Source organism: Talpa europaea (genome assembly GCF_964194135.1).
Source record: "Talpa europaea genome assembly, chromosome: 14".
Taxonomy (NCBI): Eukaryota; Metazoa; Chordata; class Mammalia; order Eulipotyphla; family Talpidae; genus Talpa; species Talpa europaea.
Genome location: NC_140082.1, coordinates 39,684,506 through 39,703,521, shown reverse-complemented (window position 1 = coordinate 39,703,521; position 19,016 = coordinate 39,684,506). Strand labels below are relative to the sequence as shown.

The 19,016-nt window shown below is 37.2% G+C and overlaps 1 protein-coding gene across 10 annotated transcripts in view; it reads left to right on the top strand.

Moving 5' to 3' along the window:
* The window catches only part of ZMYND11 (zinc finger MYND-type containing 11), a gene marked incomplete at both ends in the record, with an annotated part of 68,133 nt that extends 52,289 nt beyond the window's left edge, over nucleotides 1-15,844 (top strand). For 5 of the 10 annotated variants that reach the window (XM_084253798.1, XM_084253796.1, XM_084253794.1 and 2 more), the window contains 9 exons: nucleotides 2,124-2,211; nucleotides 2,707-2,762; nucleotides 3,828-3,905; nucleotides 4,729-4,847; nucleotides 9,335-9,542; nucleotides 10,298-10,366; nucleotides 11,537-11,809; nucleotides 12,130-12,315; nucleotides 15,722-15,844. In XM_084253798.1, coding sequence (XP_084109924.1) covers nucleotides 2,124-2,211; nucleotides 2,707-2,762; nucleotides 3,828-3,905; nucleotides 4,729-4,847; nucleotides 9,335-9,542; nucleotides 10,298-10,366; nucleotides 11,537-11,809; nucleotides 12,130-12,315; nucleotides 15,722-15,844 — 1,200 coding nt within the window. The remainder of the gene's footprint in view (nucleotides 1-2,123; nucleotides 2,212-2,706; nucleotides 2,763-3,827; nucleotides 3,906-4,728; nucleotides 4,848-9,334; nucleotides 9,543-10,297; nucleotides 10,367-11,536; nucleotides 11,810-12,129; nucleotides 12,316-15,721) is intronic. The other 5 variants (XM_084253797.1, XM_084253792.1, XM_084253793.1 and 2 more) reach the window with 4 other exon arrangements.
* Nucleotides 15,845-19,016: the final 3,172 nt, after the last annotated feature.

Genomic DNA, 19,016 nt, shown 5'->3' with positions numbered 1-19,016 from the left:
ATTCATATCTGAACATGGTCTCCTAGTTTTAGCTGAAATACTTAGGCCTTTTCTTCAAGGAAAAACTAGATTCTAGAACTGATCTAGAATCTTGGGAAAATGAAAATGAACAAAACAAAGATTATAACTAAGAAACTTACTCTTAAAGTTCCTAACTTTACCAACTCTAGCTGAGGATTGTTAATTTGTTAGTATTTAATTACAAAATATAATAAAATCCATTGGAACATTTAGAAATGGTTCCCGTTTGGGTTGCTGATTTACTATTTCTGTACCTTATGTGTCATTTGAAATTTTGAAATCTTATGGTTGGCCATAATAGCTTATTGAGGACAATAGGAATAATTTCATACCATCTTACAAGTTTCCTAATCCCCTTAGCAGCTAAGAAAGTTGAAGGTATAATGTTTTAATGGAGGGCCTCCCTGGCGGCGCAAGGGGTCAAGACGCAACCTGTGAAGCAATCCGCAGCCTCTGCAGCACGAGTTCGATCCCCGGCTGGCCAGAGAGCAACCCACATGGTGCAGCAGACCTCTCCTGTCTCATCCACTGCTCCCCTCAGCAGTGTATTTCAGTCAGTCTGTTCTGCTCCCCAATCTGTCTCTGGTGAATCCTCTCACCCCCCCCACCCCCACCGCAACCTCTGGCCTGTACCCCAGCTCTTGTATGCATAAATAAATCCTTAAAAGAAAAATGTTTTAATGGAAAAAGGACAAATGAAGGTTGTTCCCAAGTGGCTGACAAATTTTGGAAAAATATAACAGATATAGAGAATTCATATCTGAACATGGTTTTCCTAGTTATATATATATTTACATGTATATATAAACTATTAATTTTATGTCCTACCCTGATTTCATAGCCTTAGACACAGCCTCTTTTCCTAAACTGTAAAATCTCTAAGAATAATTAAGAACCCTGCTGTTCTTCCTAGCCCCACCTTTGCACTCCCCGCATATCTCCTTGCAGAGGCCCCTTTCTGATCCCTTGGGAATATTAACTGGCCATGTGCTTATTAGCAAGTGCTGACCACATGCCAAAGCATTGTTAGGAAAATAAAGACAAAGACATGATTTTTATGCTTCAGGAGCCTGTAATCCAGATCAAAATACAAACCATGATGTTGCAAACCTCCAAAGTAATAAGGTGCTTTGGAAATGCTGGGTGCCGTTGTCCTCAACTTGGGTGTGGATCAGGTCACCTGGGAAGCGCCTGAGTACACCTAAGCCCAAGCCAGTCATGATGAAGCTTGGATATCAGTATTTGTGAATAAGCCATGTGACTGTAGATGCCAGAGAGAGGCAAGCATTTCCAGCTGAGGTTATCTGGGATGTCTCTGTGAAGAAAGAAAGGGCAACTGAATTGGGTCTTGAAGGATTTTAGCAGGAAGGTGGGTTCTTAATTATTTTTTAGAGGCTTTACTGTGCTGAGCTATTTTCAAGCCAATTCTCTAAGAGTATTACCAGGATGAGAAAATGCTCCCTTGTTACTTTTAGTTAATTGTCATACCTCTCAAGTTTTGCCCCACCCCTCAAAAAAAAAAAAAAAAAAGACAAAACCTCAGATTTTCTTCAAATGCCTTTGACAATTAAAGACAAAGCTACAGAGAATTTAGTGATGGAAATCCTTTACATGTATCATTCTAATACAGGAGAAACCACGACATTGCCTTGGTATATAGACAAACAATAAGGACTTATTTTTTAATCTGAACCTAGTCCTGATTCAGAATTATGAAAGTATTTTCTTTGTAGTTATGGTAAACAGTCATAGAAACTAATAGTTCTATTTTCTGTTCTGTCTTTATTCTCCTGTGTTATAAAAATGGCCATTATATAGTTAGGAGTCTCACAAACCACACTAACCATACAAAGCTTAATACTTCCATCATTGTTAAAGATATTCAGACCACAAAGTTCTCTCTTGTACATGACTGTAAAGGACAACAGAGGCTTCACTGTAATATTCTAACTGCAGATAGAGTTGTAGATTGCTGCTGTGGGACACAGAAGTAATAATGTCATCCTGAAAATTTCCTGTGTCCCATACTCTAACCCTGTTAACATGATGCAGAAAATTATCTTCACTAGTAATCCTTGCTGTTTTGTTTTTACCTTCTACAGAAAGTGAATGAAGGGAAATACCGAAGTTATGAAGAGTTCAAAGCTGATGCTCAGCTACTTCTCCACAACACAGTGATTTTCTATGGAGGTTGAATATTTTGTTGTTTTTTTCTATTGTGTCCATTTTCGAAAATACCATTTACATTTCTCACTACATTGAGAAATAGTTGTTAAAAAATAGTACCTGTTAAGTAGGTAGTCATGTTAGGGTTTAAACTTAAAAGTATTGGGGTATATAGTTATAGCTCATAGAATTGACTGGCTAAAAGTAAAACAATACGCTGAGAAAATATTCTTCTTCTTTACATTCTGTGTAACGGAGAGGCTCTTTAATAATTCTGATCATCTCATTAATATTCCATCATTCAAAGGCAAAGAAAAAGATTATAATTAGTGTTGTATGGGATGTGAAATTAAAGCTGCCTATAGAATGTTATTTTGCTGTCTGAATTTTATTTAAAATATACATTTTTGTATGATATATTTTATACTTCTGGCAAACTAAATGTGAATGGCTACATTAATTTTGATAATCTTTGTTTCTGGATTACTGGTAATAGGTAATATCTGTCTTTAATTACAGCAGACAGTGAGCAGGCTGACATGGCAAGGATGCTGTATAAAGACACATGTCATGAGGTACCATCCACGCCTAAGAATTAATCTCTTGCTGTAAACTGATTTATTTCAGGATTCTATTAATACACATTTTATTTCCATATTTGCTATACTTGAAAGATAATGCAAATAAGGGAAGAAAGAATTCTGACAGAACTATTCTCAGAAAAATTCTGTGAGTTAGATTTAGTGACTAAGTAACTTCTACAAAAAAAAATTTCTGTAACTACCCTTAAGAGTACTAGTTATATAGTGCACGTAATTGTGTGAGTTGCATTGGGCAATTTCTCAATAAATGTTAGCCTCTTTGATGAAAATTTCAGATTTGAGTTGGAAACACAATACATTGCAAAGAAATAACAAGTTTTGTTTATACAGTTTTAATGAAAAACATTTATGAAGGTTTTTTGTTGACCTTTCTTGTTTGAAACACTGACTGTTCATACTCTTTGCAAAAGTGTCTCCATTTGTATAAAACGTTTTGTTTCTTGAATTCATTTCATATTTATCTCTTTTTTTTTAATTTAACAAGTTTTTATTGCATGTGTACTATGTCTCATGCCGTGTGTTAGGGGGAATAAAGTGGTGATCAAGGTATTGGCTTCCCGCTCATGGAGCTGTATTCTGAAGAGGAACACTCAAAAAAAGCAAGACAGGCAAAATAAGTTTCTTTAACAGGTTGTAAAAACTATGAAAGAAAATAAGCAATGACTGACATGAAGAATGAGGCAAAATAAGGACTATTATCAGTGGAGGCATTTTAAGTAGATTAGAAAGACCTGTCTGAGGAAATAGCATTACTGAGCAGTGCAAAGGCACCAGTGAGAGTTAGAAGCAGATCAGACCATACCAGGCCTCACAAGGAACTTCTCTTCTGTTCCAAGTGCAGACTGGGACCTTGAGGGTGGTTCATATAGGAAAGTAGCAGGCTCTTCCAGCATTATTTACTAGAAATTTGAAAGTCTAAGCTTAACAAAATCCAAGACTGATGATACACATGAAAGTGAATGTGAATGAATTACATGGATGTATAAAGTGTAGCAAGCATAATTAATGTAGGCTAAAATCATTGCTTCTCTTTTTCAGCTCGACGAACTACAGCTGTGTAAGAATTGCTTCTATTTGTCAAATGCTCGTCCAGACAATTGGTTCTGCTATCCTTGTGTACGTGAAATTTTGTGATTTTTTTTAATCTCTTAATTATTCTAAGGAAGATTATTCTATTTTGCGTAAAGATTATAGTCCTTCCTAAATATTTTAGTCTTTCCCCAATATTTTTCTTTGTAGGGTAGTTTTATATAGTTTCAATGAATATGAAACAAAACAACTTGGGGTCACTACCCATTTCTGACTTTTACAAGAAGGAACTGAAGAATAAACATTGGGTCCCTTTATATATAATAAAGCAAATTTTTCCTTTTCATTTTTCCACTAGAAATCTATAAGGCTAGATATATGTCTATAACTGTAACTTCCCCACCTTACATGATTTCAAGGATTCTGCCAAGAAGCCTGTGAGTGCACTATGGCAGCTCCCAGAGTTAGGGGTACAGAGGCACCTGGAGAAACCTGTCTTGGAAGTATTTCCATGTTTCTCGGTCAATTGAATTTAGTGTGTTTGAACCAGGGCCTTCAAGTCTCCCATGTCTACCAGGCTCCAGGTGTTAGACTGTATTCAAAGTGTTTCGTTTGCCACTGTTACGCACATAGCCCTGACTTCAGAGCCTTCCAATTCCAGAGAGATACAGGCTATCAGACAAGTAAATTTTCCTCTCTTCTGAATAATGAAGGTCCATTTTGCTGCTCTTATATAATGCTTAACTTTGAGTGTTTTTCTTGAAGGCAAAATCAATCCCAGAAAAAAGTTCTATATGTTTAGGAGTTAAAAAATTATTCTCAAAATAATACTTGCCTAAGTCTTAATACTAATGATATACTTACATTCAATACTTTAATAATATGACTGAGTAAAATATTTTATTTCCAGATACCTAATCATGAACTGGTTTGGGCAAAAATGAAAGGTTTTGGATTCTGGCCAGCCAAAGTCATGCAGAAAGAGGACAATCAGGTTGACGTCCGCTTCTTTGGTCACCACCACCAAAGGTAATCCACAGTCACATGTGTGGTATCATAACTGTGCTTCTGAGGAGTTCTCTGGAATGCCTAGCCATGCTGTGGACAATGTTCTGGTGGCTGTGTTACCAGAAAATGTATGAGACAGTAATTTGAAGATGCTTATACTTGATTAGGTAGCGAACAGTGATTTCTGTTGTATGTCAAGGTATTTTTAGGGTGTATTTCAGGTATTGCTTATTCAGCAGGACATGTTCAATAGCTGTTCACTGTTGAATTCATAATGTGTCTATTCCATAGTATTATTGACATTATAGTTGTTTCAGTCGTCTCATCAAGACTCTTTTAGATGGCCATAGAAAAAAAAATCAACTTGGGAGTAAGAGAGACTTGTCAATCTTGTGATCTAAGAGTGTGCATAACACCTTAAGTGTGCATAAGAATTACAGACAGGGCCTCCCCTGGTGGCGCAGCGGTTGAGCGCTGGGTTGCAAGGCTGCCCACAGCCTCTGTAGCGCCAGTTCGATCCCCGGCCACCAGCGAGGGTCCCACAAAAAAAAAAAAAATTACAGACATAGAACTACAAGGCATTGTAGATTTTACACTGTCTGTTGTTAGGAAGAGATATACAACAGTGCTTAAAAATTTACATTTTCATAATGTTCTAAGAATATATGTATCCCAAGAATAAATACCATTTTTATTGCTGTAAAATTTTTTGCAGTTATTTTATATAATGAATGCTGAAGTATAGAATTATGAAAGTATGGCTAGACCCTTTGTGTTGTAAATAAAGGACAAAAGTGAGCTATATGATCTATGAATATACTTGCAAGGATTTAAATTTGCAGCCCCTGAAGTGCATTCCCTCTTGCCAGGAGGATAAGGGTATTGTGAAGTTGTTACATAAGAGAAACTACAGAATGAGAGCCTTTATTCCTCCCTTAATATAAGTTTTACTTAGTCTTCATTTAATTTTTATAGAAGTATAGTTAGAAGAAATCCATGGCTGGTATAAATTTCCAAAAAAGTACTTCTGTTCTTTGCTGTCTGGCAAGAAACAGTTAATTGAAAATACTGTAATTCAATACGAAACGAGTTGCTCGTGGTATGGTTATTTACATGCTGAGTACATCTTTTTTAGTTTGCTTTAATTTTCCATCACAGCCAGCAGGGAGTCAGTGTACACTTGAGAAAAACTACCCATATCTAAATTGATACCAGGGAAGGTCAGAGCCATCAGATTTGTGAACTGCTTCATCATTTACTACTCTCATCTTAGATAAGTTAGTCTCCCTGAGCCTTGTTTCCTCACTTGTAAAATAAGGGCCTAAATAGTAATGTCTTTAAATCTGAAAAAATCTTATGAGACAGGTTTTTATAAAGACCTAACCATAGTGCATGGCATGTAGCAAATACTTGGTAAGCAGTATAATATAAATATGTAAACAATGGGGAAAGTTTTAATTCAGTATTTAAATTTTCATTAAATAAAGCACAGCTTAAAAGTGCCAGGAATTCAGCTATTTTAAAATCTATACTGTTAGATAAGAACAATCCAATGATCAGAATTTTTCACCTGGATTTTTTTCTTTTTTGTCATTCAGTATACTATGTAATGTTTTAAAAGAATATTTGAACTAATCTACCTGAGTCAGTTTATTATCTGAAGATAATAAATCAGATAAATCAGAATTAAGTTTCCAGAAATTTTTGTTACCCCTAGATTGCTTCCTGGAAGATTTTACATAAAAATTCTGGACAGCTTGAACTCTTGAGAAGTTGTTTTTAATTTAGAAAATAATAGATCTGCAATTTCACTGTAAATCCAGAATATTTTTCCTTTGCTTTTCCTCATTCCAGTGTGTCCACTAAGATACCTGAAATAAATGATTGATGAGGACACACCTTAAAAATTATACTCTAGCACATAAGGATATTGAAATAATCGTGAGCTTTAATCATTTAGGTAACAGGTTTATGACTACAAATTTTCATTAATTTCCTTCAAAAAATAAAGTTACATAATCATTTCTATGTATACAATTCAGTGGCAGCAGAAACATTCACAGTGCTATGAAGCAATCACCACCAATAGCTATTTTGCCAGTTCATAATTTTTGTTTAAAATTAACCTTTTTTTAAAGATTTTTATTTATTTATTTATACAAGCACTGGGTACATTCAGAAGCGCGGGAGGGTAAGAGAATTCACCAGAGCGGGGAGCAGAGCAGGCAGAAGGACCGAAGTACACTGCTGAGGGGAGCAGCAGGAGAGGTCTGTGTGCCATGCGGGACCCTCCTCTGTTGGCCGGGGTGCAGCCGGGGATCGAACCGATGCCGCAGAGGCTGCGGGCAGCCTCGCAACCCAGCACTCAACCACTGTGCCCCGGGGAGGCCCTCATCATAATCTTTATACATAGATGGGAGGGAAAAATTTTAAATGGTTTTGAACTAGTCCTTTCTGTATGCTCAAAACAGAACTTGCTGCTCCTTTCCTAGACTGAGCAAATTTCCAGATTCCAAAAAGAAAGGCAACTGTGAATCATTCAATATGAGACCCAATATTGTGTGGGTTCTGCAAGCTTTTGCCTGCCTGAGGAAAAAAACGTAGCTGGTAAGGTCTGTGTCAGCAAGGCAGATCTTTCTGTGCTGTATAGGTTGAGGGTGGGATGGGGCAGACCAGGAAATTTGAGACCGGCAAGAAGTAGGATATTTTGAGTTGCCATCGCTGAATCATTGTACACTGCATATAGTCAGAGCATTTTGGATTGACAGATATAGCCAATTAGATTACATCTCTTTTTATGATATGGACCCTAAATTGTGGGGTATTACTTTAACTTATGGGGAATAATACTGTGAGGTCACAAGTTATTTTGAATTGGTCAGCACAGCTCGTAACAAATCTCTCTCCATAAGCATGGCTTTTTAACAGTAGACTGAAGCACTTTCATTGACTGCCTGGTACTCAATAAATATTTGTTGACTGGAAGAGTAAATACAATATTAATTCAAAATCTAATGGGTAAGGTACTCTCTTCTACAAGCAAAATTTCCTTTGCACTCTTTGTGTTAGAGTTTAGAGTATTTCAAAATGTATTTTAGTTTGCTCTGACCTAACAAAGCACTGTGTCAGGTGAGATACTGCTGATGTAACATTCATAAATATTTATATGGCAGTTAAGATTTAACATTTTCACCTATTATTAATTTATAATGATATGGAATATTTTATATTTAAAATGTGCTTTTAAATTGTAAAGCTAACAGTTTGGCTTGTATACCTGCAAGTTGGAAGTCTGTATGTATAGCTAAGGCAGATGTGTCCCAATTCTCTCAGAACAATCATAGGTTTAGTGTTTCTACATCATCATAATTACAGGCCAGGAGTGAAAAAACTCTGATACCTAGTACATTTAAACAAAAGACGGAAAAAAATAAATCTTTGTGTTTTCGTAGTGCTGTGTTCCAATCTGTACCTTCGTACCTATCTTACTAATTGGCTCATGCATACCTACAGTTTGCCATCTTGACATTCCCTCTGCTTGGAATTTCATCCACATATGGTCTCCTCTTTAGATCCTAACTCATCTTTCAACATCAAGCCCAACGTCTAACCACATACAATCAAATGAAAACCCCTTCTCCAGAACATGCTGGCATTAATCCTGGCTACATGCTGCATTGCATTATAATTTTTCAGTTCTTTCTGATAACATGTAAGCTCCTTAAAGGCAGAGGCTTGCTTATGCAGACATGTCATCCTAATAATTAGGATCACAATTATACTCAGTTGGTCCAGCCACTGATAATTCCATCTTCAACTGTCAAATGAAGCAGTAATATTCCAGATCAGCTAGGTCCCAGATATTCACATTGTTTACTTGGTGTGATGCTTTCCCCTGGCATACAGTAAACATTTGTTGAGTTGATAGAACATTCTAGATGGTGACCAAATTAAGTCATTAAAACCCAGGAATGTTTTCTTGAAGTTTTAGCATTCTTCTCAATAGAACAAAATGGAGTTTGCATTCTATAGTTTTAGGTCAATATTACACATAATTCAGACACTTAAAAGTTATGTTCATAGTTAAGTGCTTTATTACTTCAAATACTTCTCTATTTATTGACCATGGTTTATCTAATGAATAGGAACATGATATAACTATAACAGGTAATATTTTTTAGATGACCTTATTTTCTATTTATGTATCTCATGAAAATTCTGAGCATTTTCAAATGATTCTGTAGTTATGATCTGCAAATAGCTAGATTTTTGACTTACAGTATTAAATGAAAAGCTAAAGTGACTAAAAAAAAGTGAATAATTCTAAAGTAATTTGTGAATCACTCCAATTCTGAGAACTTTGATGATTGTGGAAAAAGTCACCTCACCTATTTTCTACTTGGTAAGAGTTTTTCCTTCAAACCATAATTAACAGGCTCAGTAAATAAGAATTGTCACTAAAGAGGGTATTTTGAAAGTTTCTAACTACCTTCAACTGCTGTCCGTAGGGCCTGGATCCCCTCTGAAAACATACAGGACATCACAGTCAATGTTCATCGACTACATGTCAAACGGAGCATGGGATGGAAAAAGGCTTGCGATGAGCTGGAACTGCATCAGCGTTTCCTTCGAGAGGGAAGATTTTGGAAGTCTAAGAATGAAGACCGAGGTGAAGAGGAGGCGGAATCCAGCATCTCCTCCACTAGTAATGAGCAGGTGAGTTGGGTCCTGGTAAGAAGCTGCCTCTCTGTTATTTTATTTTTTATTTTTTTTCACAGTTCAGGTGTAAGTTTTTTTTTTTTTTTTAAGATTTATTTATTTATTTATACACGCACTGGGTACAGTCAGAAGCGCGGGAGGGTGAGAGAATTCACCAGAGCCAGAGCGGGGAGCAGAGCAGGCAGAAGGACCGAAACACACTGCTGAGGGGAGCAGCGGGCGGCAGGAGAGGTCTGCGCGCCATGTGGGACCCTCCTCTGGTGGCCAGGGAGCAGCCGGGGATCGAACCGGCGCTGCAGAGGCTGCGGGCAGCTTCGCAACCCAGCGCTCAACCGCTGCGCTACCGGGGAGGCCCCTCTCTGTTATTTTAAATGTGCAAATTGTGACTGCACACTCTGCACTGTGGTGAGCGGATTCTGACCATTTTCCCTCCATTCTTACAAACATTTTAAAAGTGTTCTGAGAAGAAACCTAACCAATTCAAATAAACAGAAAAGCTACCAATAACCCTGATCCTGACCTGGTTTGAAAAAATTCAGTACATTTCTACCTCTTACAAAGATGCCTTAGCTCTCTTAGGCCACTTACACCAGAGTGGCCTGTCACTGGGTACTAACTATATGATTTTGAATGAGTTTATGAAAAAGGAGTAAGTTGCTCACTCTTCACCTGTGAGCCATGACTAGTATTTTAGAAGATATGTGTTTCACAGTGTCTGGAATAACATGATGTTACTCTTATGATGCCCACAGCTAAAGGTCACTCAAGAACCAAGAGCAAAGAAAGGACGACGTAATCAAAGTGTGGAACCCAAAAAAGAAGTAAGTTGCTCACCTTGCAGTGCCCAGTGGTGATTGAAAAAGGAAATATTTTCAAAGTTATGGTCAAGACAGTTGCTTCTGACAGGTGCTTGTGAAATGCATTGCCGTCAGTGAAATAGTATCGGTCACGTTTACTCCCAGTCTTCTGCCCTCTTGTCCATTCCTGCTGTCACTAGAATGACACACATGTTCAGACACTGAAGTCAATTTAGGCAACCATAGAGTAGCTGCGTTTCCTGGGAACTGATAACATTAAATATTACAACATTAAAATAATGTGTTTATCTAATTAATTGATTAGCCCGTGTTTAAAAACTGGAGGGAGGGCCTCCCCTGGTGGCGCAGCGGTTGAGTGCTGGGCTGTGAGGCTGCACGCAGCCTCTGCAGCGCCAGTTCTTTCCCCGGCCGCCGGCGAGGGTCCCACAAAAAAAAAAAAAAAAAAAAAAAAAAAACCTGGAGGGAGCTATGGTTAAGCTCAGCATTTTAAATTATAGAATCCATGTATCTTTTCAACCAGGTGTAAATCTGGGTATGGGTCAAACACATAGAAGTAGTTAAGAATTTTAGGAAATTTGTTAATGAATCCAGTCCAGAGAAGAGATTGTAAGATGATAATGAGTTTTTTATTTTATGATATACTACTATAAAAGCAAAAGCCATATTAATACAGAATGAAATAGTAAATGAAGTTTCTGTTTAGAATTATTGTCGCAACTAGTTGCATGGTTTTTAAACACTGAAAAAAATTTTAAGATTTTATTTATTTTTGCGTAGAAGAACTGGGGTATAGGTCAGGGGTGAGGTTGATGAAAGGCTTCACCAGACAGAGCGGGGAGCAGACCAGGTGAATTTGCTGAAATACACTGATGAGGGGAGCAGCGGGCAAGACAAGAGAGGTCTGCTTTGCCATAGGTGGGTTAGCTCCCTGTCTGGGCACTGAACTCAGGCCTTGGCAGTGCTGAAACTTAACCCCTAGGCCACCAGGGAAGCCCTAAAAATTTTTAATTGCAGTAAAAGATACATAGAACTTATATCTTAATTTTGTGGTTTTTTTTTAACCAGTTTATTATATGGCCATTTATATATATATTACTATACTTTTATCATAATAGAGCTTGAGCTAGTGAATTATGTTTTGTTTTATATGTAAGCACTTTCCTTACCCTTTAGGAACCAGAGCCTGAAACTGAAGCAGTAAGTTCTAGCCAGGAAATCCCCACAATGCCTCAGCCAATTGAAAAAGTTTCAGTGTCAACTCAGACCAAGAAGTTAAGTGCCTCTTCCCCAAGAATGCTTCATCGAAGCACCCAGACCACCGGTGATGGAGTGTGTCAGAGTATGTGCCATGACAAGTACACCAAAATCTTCAATGACTTTAAAGACAGAATGAAGTCTGATCACAAGCGAGAAACTGAAAGAGTTGTACGAGAAGCTCTAGAAAAGGTAAAACATCACCACAGTGGGTGTTGCTTCTGACACCTCAGCAAGATGTGAAAATCATTTCCCCACAGTGATTTAGCTTCTTTTTCTTATGGGTCAATGAGGTATCTGCTTTTTAAAATGGTCCTATAAATCTTTTATGATACTTTCCATTAGTAAAGGTAGTTTTCTCAGCTAAACATTTTACAGCATTTAGTGCAATAAAAGGAAAGTGGTATGTCACTTAAGCAGAAGCTACGTTTTAGGGTTTTGTTTAAATGTAGATGGTCTGTATAAATCATGAGGTGACGCTGTGAATTAATTTTTTTTTTTTTTCATTTCAGTTGCGTTCTGAAATGGAAGAAGAAAAAAGACAAGCTGTAAATAAAGCTGTAGCCAATATGCAGGGTGAGATGGACAGAAAATGTAAGCAAGTAAAGGAAAAATGTAAAGAAGAATTTGTAGAAGAAATCAAGAAGCTAGCAACACAGCACAAACAATTAATTTCTCAGACCAAGAAGAAGCAGTGGGTAAATACTGATATTTTTTAGAATCTGATTTCTGGAGATGTGCCACAGGTATGATGAAACTCAGTCTAGAGCTATATAACATGCAAAATAATCCTTGAAATAATTTTAAGCTTTAATTTTTTAAATTTTACTTAAAATCCTATGACCTCTCAACTCCAAATCCTACCTTACTATTATAATTGCTCAGGATTTTGTTAATTTGAAATTATGCTAGACTATAAAACAATTAGTTTATATAACTTTTCCAGCTGGCCCTGACTATTTCTTCCTGATTGGTAATATCTAAATTGTGAAATTACAAATATAACTATCACAAGAGCAAATAAAGGATTTTCAGATTTTCACTGTATGTGGGTTAATACACACTTAATATGTGTACATTGGATTGTATTAAAGAAATGTGACATTCCACTGGTGTCTTATTCTGCCTAGAATCTGACCAAGTAGTTCATTTTCTGTCACATCTGTTTGTGACTTTTGTCTTCCACCTAGATTAGATGCTTCTGAGCATGTAGGTCCTCCATAGAGCTCAGCTAATTGGCAGTTTACTCATAACTCGGTTTTATTTTCTATTAATTTGCCATTGGTTTCTGATACTATCTAACTTTCAGGAATATAGCTTCACAGCCCTGTGTATACACCACCCCAAACTCAACACCATAGTTCTAGTGCCATTCACACTATTAAATTCACTCCTCTCCCTGTTCTTCCCCACCCCTCATTCTCTTCACCTCTGGTAACCACCATGTTTTAGAAGAATTATTTCACATAGGAGTGAAATTGTCCAGTATTTTTCTTTCTCTTTGATTTTGCTGTAGCATAACCAACTTCCATCCATATTGTCACAAAAGGCAAGCTTTCACCTTTTAAAGTAGCTGAGTATTATCCCATTATTTTCTACATATACCACATCTTCTTCGTCTACTCATCTGTTTGACTACTGTGAATAATGCTGTGATGAATGTAGGGGTATATATATATCTTTTTAAATTAGTGTTTTCATGTTCTTGGATAAAAACCTAGGAGTGGAATTGCTGGATCATATGGTATTTCTGGTTTTAAGTTTTTAAGGAATCTACGTTGTTTCCATACATGCTGCACCAATTTACATTCCCACCAAAATGTACGAGGGTTTCTTTTTTCTTTAATAAGAAAATCTTTTTTCTTATTCAGTCACTTTGTTAGTGACAGGTATCCTCTGGTGAAGAACTGGTAATGGTACTGTTTTACAATACTATTTATATTTGAATCAGAGTAAAAATCTCCACTTTTCATTTCTGATTTTAGTTATTTCTGTCTTTTCTTAGTCCATCTAGCTTAATTTTATTGGTCTATTCAAAGAACTTTGTAATGTTACTGATATCTGTTCTCTATTGATCTCTGCTCTAATCTTTATTATTTCCTTCCTTTTGCTAGAAAGGAAATAATTCCTTAGGTGAACATTTCATTCACTGATTTAAGATCTTTTTGGTGTATTTACAGCTATACATGTCCTTCTGAGCACTGCCTCTCGGCATCCCACAGCTCTTTGTGTGTCATGTTTCATTTTCACTATCTCCAGGTATTTTCACATTTCCCTTCTGGAATGTTTCCTTTGAGGCATTGATTGTTTAAAAGTGTATTGTTTAATTTCCACAATTTTGTCACTTTTCCAGTTTTGTTTTTGATTTCTTACTTTATCCTTTATATTTTGTCAGAGAAGACTTTTTGTATGTCTGCCTTTTCATATAGAATGGGACTTAAATTTGTAGCCTAAAACATGGTTTATCCTGGAAAATGCCCCTGTGCACATGAGAGGAATCTGTGCTGCTACCGGTTGGAGCGCTGTGTTCATGTCTGTTAGATCTAGTTGGTTTATCATGTAGTTTAAATCCTTTTTTTTAACTTATCTTTTGTCAGGTTCTATTTTGTGAATGGGGTTTTAGTAAGACAAAACTACTTTTGACTTAAATTCTGGAGATGTTTTTGATTTTTACATCTTCTTGCTCTGTTAAACCTTTTTTTTTTCCCCCCTCATTTAATGTATAGCCACCTTCACTTTCCCTTGGCTACTACTGTTATGGGATGTCTTTATCCATCCTTTCACTTCAACCTTTGTGGAGTGAGAATGAGTCTTTTGTAGTCAGCGTATAATCAGATCAAATGTTTTTGACCATTCTGCCAGTCACTGGCTTCTGATTGGATAGTTTAATCCCTGTACATTTAAAGTAACTACTGATAGGGAAGGTCTTACACTTGTTTCCTACATGCCCTTTATCTAATGTGTGCCCAAAAACAAACTAAAAATTACTTTAAACACATTAGTCTCCTTGGAGTTAAAAATAAAATTTATGGTGCTACTAGCTTTTATACTAATTCTTTGTTTCAGTGTTAGTCTCTTAATAAATCATGTAGAAAACAAAAGGGAAATTATATGCCATTATTATAAAAAAAAAATACAATCTTTCTTACTTACCCATATGTTACTTTGATTTCTCCATACTGCTTCAAGTTGCTGTCCCATATTCTTTAACCTGTAGGATTCCTTTACACATTTCTGGCAAATTAGTGTTCAAGAATAGCCTCGTCTTTTTAACTCTGTGAATTAGAAGCAGGAAATCAGCACAGATCCCAGTGTTTGAAGGACAGGATCCTTTTTGCGCACCCTGCCTCCCATAAGCTGTGTGCAGTTGGCGCCAGAAGGGCGTGCACAAGTCCTGCTAAGGGTCGGGGGAGTAGCTGCTACCCCATAAAGAGTCAAAATGGACTGTTCACTGCAATTTACCATGCGACTGTTCCTCTGGGAGCTGCACGTCTTCCGCAGATTCTTAGAACTTCAAAATAGCAATTTCAGACAGATTCTGACTCTGGTAGTCCGGGTGGGAGATTTCTGGTGCCTTTGTGCTCTCCCGTCTTCCCAGGGCCCCCTCAAGACCTGTTTAAGAAAATAGAAATTATGTTTTTGTGCTGATGGGAATGGTAGAGATGAAAAAAATTGATGATGTGCCAGGTGAGTTTGAATGTGTAGATGTCTGTCATTTCATTGTCTCTTGCTGGCCTTCTCAGGATGTAAAACATGTTTAGATGTGCTTGGTGTTATGAGTGTAAAGGTACAACTTCATGGGGCGGAGGGGATCAAGGGGGGAAAAAAAAACACAACAAAACAAAAACAGACAACTGTAAATCAGAGACATTCTCTGGGGAGGGGAGGGAGAGAGATCAAAATGAAGGTGGAAAGAGCACAGGGCAGTATGGTGATGGCACATAGGTGAGTTGGTGATGGGAATTCTATGGGGACTACACTTGAGAAAAGAAAGCAAAAGTCGTAAGAAAAATATTTTAAGAAAGCACAACTTCAAAAGAATGCCATTTCCACTTGTTCCCTGTGCATTCAATACCAATGGTGGTCTTGCTTTCTTGTCTGTAGTGCTACAACTGTGAGGAGGAGGCCATGTACCACTGCTGCTGGAACACGTCATACTGCTCCATCAAGTGTCAGCAGGAGCACTGGCACGCCGAACACAAGCGTACCTGTCGCCGGAAAAGATGAAGGCTGGTTCTTCCTGGAGAATCGCCAGTTATTACTCTTCTCAGACACAGCGGTTTTTGTTTCCAAGAAGCCAAAATTGTTTAGAATTTGCTTCCCATTTTGCACCAGCCTTTAAACACTTTTCGTGAAGAAATTTTGCACAGTAGTTTAAATCTTTTGTTAATGCTCCTCCGGAGTTTTTCAGGGGGTAAAAGTAACATCAGTGGAGGGTATTATTTTAAAAAATTTTAATTGAGAATTTGTTGCATTTTCAGCAAATTTTAAAACATTTTTAGGTTTTACAGAGATTTTAACCTTTAAACAACAGATCTTTAAATATCCGCAGGTGAATACAAGTGAGTTTAACAAAGAACATTTAAAGTAGATCTGAATGTAAGAACTACAGAACTGTGTCAGAAATAAAACATACTACCTTGATGTGAAATTTATTTCTTAACCTTGTTGAGCTGGTTTTGTTCAGCTTACTTTACTGTTTAAAGGCATTATCTATTGGTTATGCCAGTGGGTATATGATTGAATTTAGGGAACAGGGTTGACACAGCAGGTGCTAGTCCTGCATATTTTTTCTTAAATATTTCCCAATTGTGTTTTTCATTATTTCTTTTCAATATATAACTTTTATAACAAATTATTAGCTTTGATCTTGTAGTTTAAAATTGCAGGGAACTGGGGTAATCTTTTACTGAGCTGGATCTTAGAGAAAATGAATATTTAAATTTTAAAGTTTGCACATTTCATCTTTGTCCTAACATGAGTGCTTGTAACAAAACAAAAAAGAAAATAAAAAGCCAAAAACTACCTTTATCCATACATGAAATTATAGATGAGGCATACAAATTCTATAATGCTTCCCTTCCCTCCCAAATATCATCTGATTGCCTATTATCTGGTGTCACCTCGTGTATTGTAAGTTAATACTAAAAGGAAAGAAAGCACTTAAGTTTCACAGAAGCCGTTATGTTTGTAGTAATGGGTCATTGCCTACTAATGAACTCCCTCACTGTACACAGAATGAAGAATAATGCATGTTAATTTTCTTGTATTAAAGATGCCGTGATTTGTAAAAAGTCTGTATTTTGCGGAATGTCTGGATTAAGAAGCATTACCAATAGGAATGGATCGATAGTTGAATAATTTTTTTATACATAGATATATAAAATAGCCAGGAAAACAAATTACTTTTTTTTAAAAAAAAAAAAAAAAAAACCACAATTTATGTTTTTTTTTTCAAAGACTGATCTTAGACCAAGTCCAAGTCCCATTTATCATTTAGTTAATTTTTTAAGGTTAGAGAAATAATTTGTAAATATTTATTTAGACCTTTGATATTTATTAAAGCAGTCACACAATGGAAGTGGAAGAATCAGGAGGAAAACCTTTAAAAAGTTTTCTCCAGGTTTGTCAGGTTCACTCTAAAGATAAAAATGTAACTAAGTCTTCTGTGAAATGATCATCCATCCCGTCCTGATGCTCTTGCAGATGGTGGTGACACAAGTTAATCGACAAGCTACTGCCCCCGTGGTGCCCAGTGGCTGGTAAGAACTGCCCAGTAGCCCCATTTCAAATGCTGTCCCTGAATAGGCAGTGACAGGCATTGTAGGTCCCTCCTTGTTGCTGTGTAATTAGTCAGTGTTGCCACGGTGCGTGCGTGGTCTGATTGAGATGTTGTAACCAGGAATACTTACCTTCTCTGATTGTTTTTCAAGTTTTAAAACTTCGATCCACCCCTATGAGAGCAAGTTATTGTGGAAATATTTTTGGTGTAAAATCATTCCAGAGTATGTACTATTTAACTGATAGCTGCATGAAAGTAAGATTCGTGTTACTTTGGCTTTTTTGTCTCCGTTGACACGGTTGCACATTTCCAAGTTACTACAGCGTGAAAACTGTGTGTTTAAAAAAAAAAAAAAACAAAATTAAAAAAAGATTGTGGCCTGGTTTTGTAAAAGTTTTAGGTAAAATTACAATTGATTGTTTTAGGAATCATTAAAATTTTTCTGCAAATCATAAAGCTATATCAAGGTGTTGAGCTTAGCCACTATGCACATTGTAATTACTCATTGTGGCTGTCCAGTTTTATGATGCATTCTGGCATTTTGTAAGCTGCTCTGACTAGCAATATATAGATTCATTTAATGTGTTAACATTGGTTAATAAATGTATTTAAAAAAAAACTGGCTTTAGTAATGACTTTGGTCCACTCCTCCATACCAAACACAACTATAGCACGTGGCGAGCCCATGCTGCAGGATTATCCATTGGGGACTTTTTTGTTCAGTTTTACATAGGATGATTTTGCTCCTACCAGCTCTAAAAAAAGACTCAACATTTTCACCAGTTCTCAAAAAATCCGGGTCTGCTTGATCACAAAGTACATTTTTTTTTAACCCTTATACTAGGCTAGTAGGAAATTCCTCAATAAACATTTGAAATAGGGCCTCCCCTGGTGGCTCGGGTGGTTGAGCGCCGTGCTGTGAAGCTGTCCACAGCCTCCGCAGCGCTGGTTCCATCCTGGCTGGCCTGCGAGGGTCCCACATGGCGCAGCAGACCTCTCCTGTCTCGCCCACTGCTCCCCTCAGCAGTGTACTTCAGTCAATCTGCCTGTTCTGTACCCCGCTCTGTCTCTGGTGAATCCTCTCACCCTCCCGCACATCTGACCTGTACCCTGGTTCTTGTGTAAATAAATCTTTAAAATAAAAAAAGTATATATAAAAAAATAAACATTTGAAATAGCATCAATTTCATACATCTAGACTCAAGTCCGCCATCTCCCTGTCACTCATTCCAGTTGGATAATGTGCCCTAGTTGGGGCCAGTGTCTCCTCTCTCCAGCCCTTATCCCCCACTATCCCATCCATCATGCCTTAAGTAGCTTAGCCCTTTCCTTTGGCAGGAATCCAGGAGTTTTCAGACTTTGTATGTCAAGGTCATCTGGTGAGCTGCTTTAAACAGGGAGGGCCCCACCTCCAGTATCTGCATTTCTAACAAGTTCCCAAAGTTTGCTGATAGGCCACCCTTTCATAGACATGGCTTTACTCATGCAAATGAATATGGGCCTTCCTGAAAAATTCACATACATGCACAAATGAGGCTGCATAAAATTGCATTTCATAGATTAGGGCCCATCTGTAGACTTCCCACCCCCAGAAGGATCCAAAAACAAACAAAATGA